General features: G+C 37.0%; 1 protein-coding gene across 14 annotated transcripts in view; it reads right to left on the bottom strand.

The window, feature by feature from the left end:
• Positions 1-565: 565 nt before the first annotated feature.
• Positions 566-7694, bottom strand: part of LOC107104706 (abl interactor 1-like) — a 67668-nt gene continuing 60539 nt past the window's right edge. For 2 of the 14 annotated variants that reach the window (XM_015404764.1, XM_015404766.1), the window contains exons 8-11: positions 5591-5845; positions 3705-3791; positions 1610-1792; positions 567-1230 (exon numbers count right to left, since the gene is read on the bottom strand). In XM_015404764.1, the coding sequence (XP_015260250.1) occupies positions 1055-1230; positions 1610-1792; positions 3705-3791; positions 5591-5845 (701 nt within the window). In that variant the 3' untranslated portion in view covers positions 567-1054. Of the gene's footprint in view, positions 1231-1609; positions 1793-3704; positions 3792-5590; positions 5846-7694 lie in introns of all 14 variants that reach the window. The other 12 variants (XM_015404762.1, XM_015404763.1, XM_015404767.1 and 9 more) reach the window with 12 other exon arrangements.

Here is a 7694-nt window from a genome sequence, read left to right as displayed (position 1 = left end):
TGAAGGAAAAAGACTAAAAGTGGGTGTAAAAAATGATCAAAATGCAAACTTGGTGAATTGATCTACTAGTCATTGAGGTCGGTTAACATTATCAAGGTTTCAAAACTCACAAATGTTCCACCCTATCACAGCAGGAAAAGTAAGGAGATGAAGGTAGTAACAGCACTAGTCTTTGCCCGTTTTAATGTTGTATATTCCAATTAAGGCCCTGAAAATTATTCCCATCTGATGCAAAACTACAATTGAGCAGCTTTTAATGTTTTTCCTACCCTAGTTTATCACTGGAAATCTAAACAAGTATGGTGCAGAAATCCTTTCCCTCACCCCAGCCTACACTGAATTGACTCAGGACTTTAGTAAATTGATAAAGTCTAAAGAAAATGCATAAAACTGTACAAAAATTCTGATTTTGATCTTTTCTTGAATGTGGTTTTACTACTAAGTTATTTTAAGATCAAAACACATTTTACACCGATCAGCTGCTGGATTGTTGTTTTATCTTTAACTGGATAATCAGATCTTAATGCTTTGTGAAAAGATTCAAATTCATAAAAAAACAAAAACTCAATTTCTTTATTTTAGGATTAGGTACAAAAAAAAAAGAGAGAGAGAAAGCCCATGGAAAAGATTTTAAATTGGAGTAAAAACTTCAGTGATTTCGACAGTGAAATAAAAAAAAAAAAGAAATTTACAACATAATTGAAGAAAAGTGGCATAAAATTTCAAATTACAGATTTGCATTTGCATGCTTTCTAAGACTTAATCCTTAAAATGTAATTTACAGTGGTTTTTTCTCCATAATGAGACCGCGACTCGGACTGACGGCAACGTCCTCTGCTGTTCTTTAAATGCTTTAATAAACCGGAGAAATGTCTAAATGCCACAAACCAATCCCTATCACACCGACTACATAGATATCAATTATTATTTGCATTCAGTAAGAGAGAAAACATTATGCCATTCTTAAAAAAAAAAAAAAAAAGGATCATACGGTCAGTCGGTCACCGGGTTAGGATATGACTGAATAAATAGGACTGGTTACTGCCAGGTTGCTTCACTCGGCGTAGTGCATGATGCTCTCCACGTAGTTGCCGGGGAACAGGCCGGTGACGCCGTTGCAGACGCCCTCGTACCAGCCGTCGTCGTTCTTCTTCACCACGTAGATGATGGCGCCCTCCATGAACGTCAGCTCGTCGTCTTTGTCCTTGGTGTAGTCGTAGATGGCCACCACTGCAGGGACCGAACCAGAAACAGGGGACATGGTCTTAAATGAGTTTGTTAATGTGGCGCTTGGTTCATAACGGTCAGAGGAGACTTATTTCTGTTGGTTTACAATATTTTACTAAAAATCTAATTTTTTTAGCTTGTTTCTTGTAGCTTTTAAAGAAAAAAAAATGTCTCCAATGGTTATAGTTTTACACTCTGCAAAATCAACTGATGGATGCAAAGATGTGTGCTTGGAGCACCAGACTGAAATGGAATGAATGGATGTTGGATGAATGAATGAACTGATGCGTGGGTAGATGATTCCTAACGTTAATCAGGAATCCTAGTTGGCATTCATACAACCTGCTGCAGTAACGATTATCAGAGGAATTCTGAAGCAAACCTTTCTCCTTGTAGCTCTTGGGGGCCCACTGCGGGTCTCCATCCGCGTACGGGTCGTCGTACTGGACGACGGCGGCGTCCTCCTCCTCGTAATCCACCGGAGGTGGCGGCGGCGGAGGGGAGTCGTCAAACATGGGCAGGTCATCCGGGGGCGGAGGCGGCGGTGGAGTGGGAGTGTCTGCTACTGTTGGACAGTCAGAAATCCGCCATGAAACCTTGGTTCATAGTTTTCAGAAAGGATGGCGGCGGCGGGATCATGCAGTATTAATCAGGAATGCACCGACATGCAGAGGAGGGTGTTTTCATTCATTGAGCAGGATGCAGCTCAACACTCCTTAAGTTTTCAGGCATGCAGGTACAATAACAGCTTTATAGACAATAATAATTAATGAAAACTGTTTAAGAAACATGAAAACTACAGAAAAGACTTTTATCTTCCAAGTAAATGAGAGTAATAAAACAGTTTAATCATGTTTATGGCTTTAAAGTTACAATATTTCAACTTGTACAGTGGATGGTTTGAGGAAGCCTCCAAGACTGTTTTACCTGCCAGCTCCTTGCAGATCAAATCAAACCCTTCATTGTCAGAGTGGAACCAAAATCACATCCAGAACAATTGTTGGGTTTATTTCCCACCAAAACAACTATTCTTCTTCTGGATCATTTCCCAGACCTTTATAGGCTTCTTGCACATGTTTTTTAAAAATATCTTTCAACAGATTTCCTCTAGAATAAATGTTCTCGACTTTAGCAACGCCACTTTATCTGTTCTTGATCAGTGTGATGTCAGATGTGGCTCAAGTTAGAATATTTTGTTTTTCAAGGAAACCGTTTTAACTTTGAACCTTGAACGTTAGGAAAACCTTTAAGATAATCTAGATAAGGATGAATGTTTTGGTCTAAATCATAAATCACCTTCTTCATCTTAAGAAGCACTAAAAATGGCGACAAGAAAAGACACATGATAATATCTAACCACAGAAAAGTCTAGATGCATATAAACAGGTTCAAATCAGCCATTAAAGAAGCCATAGTGCAGTTTTTAACATGATGGCACATAAACTTTAAATATTTATTGGGATTTCACACCATAGAACAACAAAAACTATTCTGTAATTTTGAAGAAGTAAAATGCAATACAATGCTTATTTGTGTTTTGATTAGAGCTGCAACTAATTATTTTTTTTTAGCAAATCGATTAAACTGCCTATTATTTTTTTAAGCAAAATGTTCTTAAAAATATTTTTTTACAAAATGAAACCAGGTGAAAGTAAAACGTTTTTACGTTTTTTTTTAAATCTTAAATGCAAAATGTTTATATCTATTTTTTTTACAATATTGGTTAAAATACTGCTCTTAGTGGGTTTCTCTGTCAGCTAAAAGCATGTTTTAGAATCTCTACACTCCAGTTAATTATTAACTCGATTAATTAATCGATTATTAAATTAGTTGACGATTATTTCAATAATCAATTATTTGTTTAAGCCCTGGTTTTAATGATCAAGAACTAGATGTATGAACTTTGACTAATCCTTTTTCCTTGTTGCTTTGGCTTTATTTGCTGTTATAATCTATTTAAAGTAGACATTTGCGTCGGCTTTCGATTTTTTGCAGCCTCTAACAGTTTTTCCTTCAACATTGACTGTATTTACTATCATCCATCTTTGTATCAACTCTTAGTAACAGCCATGTCCCTGCTGAAGAAAAGCATCCCCACAGGATGATGCAGCCAATACTGCCCAAAATTAACCATCCTAACTTTATTTGCCACTTCCGTGTAAATTGATCATCAAAAATATCATAAAAACGTGTTTTAAAATGTTAAATGCTTCACTCATGTAGCTTTAAAGATTTCTTAGTTTATGCTTAAAAAAATAAATTAGCACAAGAAAAGGGCAACATTTTACCCATAGCTAACACATCAATTATTCAAAACTAAAGCATTCCAAAGCATTGCAAGCATCTAACAACTAAGAGTTTATAAGAAGAGGATAAATGAAGAGAGAAACTCCATAAAGTAATTCTGCAAACGGAATAAAATGCAGAGTGCATGCAGAATTAGAATAACGTAACTTGAGTGAAGCCTCTTCACTTACTGCTCTCTTGCATCCTGGCCACAAAGCCAGTGAGAGGTATCTGTGGAGTCAGCTGGGGCATGGGGGGAGGAGGAGGTGCGACAGACACTGAAAGCCAGCAGACAGCGGACAGGAAGTCAAAGAGAGGGGAAAATAAGAGAGTCAGGACCCCATCAGTCATCCAGAATATACAGACAAGAGTTCAGAGAGTGACCCGCTACTGAGAAAACCCACCGACATCGATGCTCTGCAGGAAAAAGCAGACACACTGCAAAGAAGTCACTATTTCACTTCTGATTTAACGTTGTTTATACAAATATCTCCTTTAAATCTGTGCATCATATTTGGCAACATTTTGTTGATTTCCCAATTCATCTGAGGATCACCAAGGCTGGTGGATAAACTGCAGATTATGTTGGAGTTTTGTCAGTCTGATTGTTCCCACGCCTTCAAAGCACTACACAACTTTTACTAATGACCACAAGGAGGCGCTTTTTGTCCATGTCTAAGAAAGAACAGCTGAACAACTCAGTCTGGCTGGTTTACTGCCAGATATAAATGTTGATTACAGTTTAATCTGGACCATATGGATGTGGGATGCCCTTTTTAGCCAAAAAAAAAAAAACTTTAATATCAGAGATAGTGGAGGAAATCAGACTAAAATGAGAGATTCACATTAGACTTTAAGGATTCATAAAAAGTTAAAGGCTGTTAAAGGCAACTTTGTTGCAAATTTTAACAACCAGAATCCTTTAGGTTCACAATAAAGCTGCAATATAAATTAAATTGCAGCTTATGCAACACAATAAAATTAAAAAAGGAACTCTTTGATGCTGAAGCAGTAGCACCATCTTGTAATAAATGGAAAAAAAAAAGAAACTCTGAACTTTTTTCTCTCATCAATATTCTGGTAAAACTAAACCATGAGGTTTAAAGCACTGACTTATAGAATTTTATATTTTAACTTTTCTCCTCATGCTGCATTGCTAACATTAGCTTGTATAAAAGAAAAAAAAACACAGATCTAGTCTTGTCTTTCATTTTCTCATCAACAAGAAAGGCTTTTAAACCTTCTTAGAACCTCTGAAGCAGCAGCTCAGAGGATCTATAAATGTATCCTTCTCTAACTTTTAATAGCAGCAAGCCATGCTACATAGCTAATGCTAGCTCTGCATGTTAAAGCAACAAATGTGGAGATTCTTTTTTTCCTACAAAACATTTTACGTTTTCCCTTAATATTAAATAAGTAATAAACTATCCCATTCATTTTTAAAGCCACTAATTAAGGGGACATTCAAACTGCTAACTCGTAATGCTAAAGTTGAAATTGACTGAAAGGTAAAAAATTTATCATATCCTCTTCATTTGGCCACTTAATGTCATTAAACATTCCATAAATTTGTAAACTGCAGGTTTTCTAACTTCTTTTTGCAATTAGCTGTGTAGTTTGGCCTTTATTTCAGATATCTATCTGCATTTGTTTTTGTTCGTCCTTGTCCATAAAAATGTTACAGCTCATTATATTTTTACTGTTATCTCCCATTATGGAAAGATTCAACATTTTTTGCAACTACGGCACTTGGAATCAGACTAATTTTAAAACTATTTAAAATCTAAAAGCAGTTAAAAACAACAACATTATTTATGAAAACATAAGAGATGAAGTATCAGGAATTTCTAAAAAGGTTGAATTTAAAAACCAAACTAGCCTTTTAAGTCAAAAGTCTTTGATTAAAGAGTATTATTTTTGTTCTTAAATAAAAGGTGTATATAGAAATTACTTTTTCATTAATTTGTGACTGTGTGTGATTGGGAAAAAAAACAAAACAAAAAAAACAATAGTTTGCATTCAAGCATCTTTGTCAGCTCAGGCTTTAGGGTTAAAGATGGAGACACAGGGGCCTTACTTGAGTTTTGGACATAGCCAGGAGTGCCTCCGTTAATGTGAGGCTGTTGCTGCTGCAGTTGCTGCTGCTGCTGTAGCTGAAGCTGCTGCTGCTGCAAGGAGAACTGTGATGTGACCGATGGCGCCCGGCGGTAGGTGCCCGTGGCCGAAACCATAGAGACAGAGGAGTTGGAGGGGTTGTGCCGCGAAATCTGCCGCGAGATGGTTCCAAACTGGGACATTGGAGCAGGGCCCAGACCAGGCCCGGAGGCCACTGCTAGACACACCCAATAGACAGAGAGAGGGCAGGAAGGAACCAAGAGGGAGGAAGGGTGTTTATGGAGAGGAAGAGGACAGGAAAAAAAGACATGAATTATCGACACCAAGGTTATAAAGAGCTTTTAATAACCGATTAGTGCCACAAATTTGATTAAAATGCTAGCAGAGCAAGAAGAGCTGACAGCAAAAATACCAGTGGACAATAGTGCTGTTATCGAAGCCAACATCAAGGAATCATCTCATTAAATGCAGCTCAGGAAAATGAACGATGTAGAGAAGGATAAGCAGAGGAGCAACACAATAGATTGATCCCTCAGGTTTTAAGAAGAACCAGATTTAAAAATATCTTTTTTTATTCCAGTGTGGGTGTGTATGGCAGAGCCAAAAAATCTCAGACATTTCCTGTTTCATATTTCTAGATAATAATTCAGCTCAGACTAACAAACTGTGGAACTGGGAAAAGGCGGAAACCAGAGGAAGTTAATCTTTGAAAGAACACAAACAAACCTCTCCGTACTGTCAGCAGCGGAGGTAATTACAGCTGGAGGAGGACGGTGATATTCAGAGGGCAAAACCTGCATGTCTAAAGTGATTATCTCACTGGAGAGTCCAAAGATTGATTGTTTTTATTTATCCGACAAACGGCTGCAACACGATCCCAAATGAACAAAGGTTGGCACTAATAAGGCAGCTTCTCCATCCTGCAGAAACATCTCAGTAATTATAACCCACCTGCACTCACAGATATGGAGTCAATATTCTGGATACTTCCACTGCTTGTTTTTTTACAAGCTGGTTTGAAACCAGGATTTAAATGGTGACATGACGATCCCAAAGAGGCCTTAGAGGGACAATTTATTTGAGAGATAACTTAACTTATAACTAGGACTTAAACCACAAAGTGTTACTTAGATTTAAAGTAGAAAACAGCCAGAATTTGAGTTAATTAAACCTATTTTGGGTCTTAATTGCAGGATACTCCTGCATTTGGTTTTTGACCAATCAGCTTTGTTAATTCTTGTTGCTCCTGTATCTTCTGTCACAAAGGGCAAAAACAATGGGAAGCTTTTAAAAATTAAGTGTCTAGTACAGACCCCCTTTTAAGCATCCAAGCTACAGATAAAATTATTTGTAATAACTTCATTAACATTTTTCTTCTTGTATTAAGATGAAAACATACATTTTATATCCAACCAGATGTCCTGTCATCTGGTTTTGTGCAGTTTTTGCTCAGAGTTACAACAGATGGACACTTATTGTATGATAAATAAGTCTCACCTAGTAATTTCATAAAATTAGATATCAAATATGCACTTATTTTTTTCTTAATATTCTTTAAACATTGGCTTTTTCACTTCTGATTTTTTTTTTCCCAGTTAACAGACGCTTACATTGAAATATACAAGTAAAAAAAGTCCTTTTATAACTTGAGCCAAGAAAAATTATCTTCCAGTTCAGCTTTTAAAGCATCGTTTTTTGGAGAAAGAAATTAAAACAAATGGACCCCACAGAAGAAGTCTCAAATTGACCATATTCTACAGAATATCTCCTTTTAAAAATATTTGGTTTAGTAGGTTGGTTAGTTTTAAGTTAGGTCAGTCAACTCAAGACTTTAGTGACTTCAGATTTCTTCCATCCAGAGCCTGGCAAAGGTACCAATACCAACCGATTATTTACAGTCTGTTACACTGCAACTCCGAAGCTGAGTTTCTATAGCCCCATTTACACTACACTTCTGAAACCATGCCGAGATTGATCCGCGCACAGTAACCGACATAACTGAACCAGACCGTACCAGACACAAACGAACCGTGCTAAACTACTAGTTCAACAGAAGGGCTCGGTGT

The sequence above is a fragment of the Cyprinodon variegatus genome, unplaced genomic scaffold (assembly GCF_000732505.1).
Source record: "Cyprinodon variegatus isolate N-32 unplaced genomic scaffold, C_variegatus-1.0 Scaffold1853, whole genome shotgun sequence".
Taxonomy (NCBI): domain Eukaryota; kingdom Metazoa; phylum Chordata; class Actinopteri; order Cyprinodontiformes; family Cyprinodontidae; genus Cyprinodon; species Cyprinodon variegatus.
This window is presented reverse-complemented; position numbering and strand designations above follow the sequence as displayed.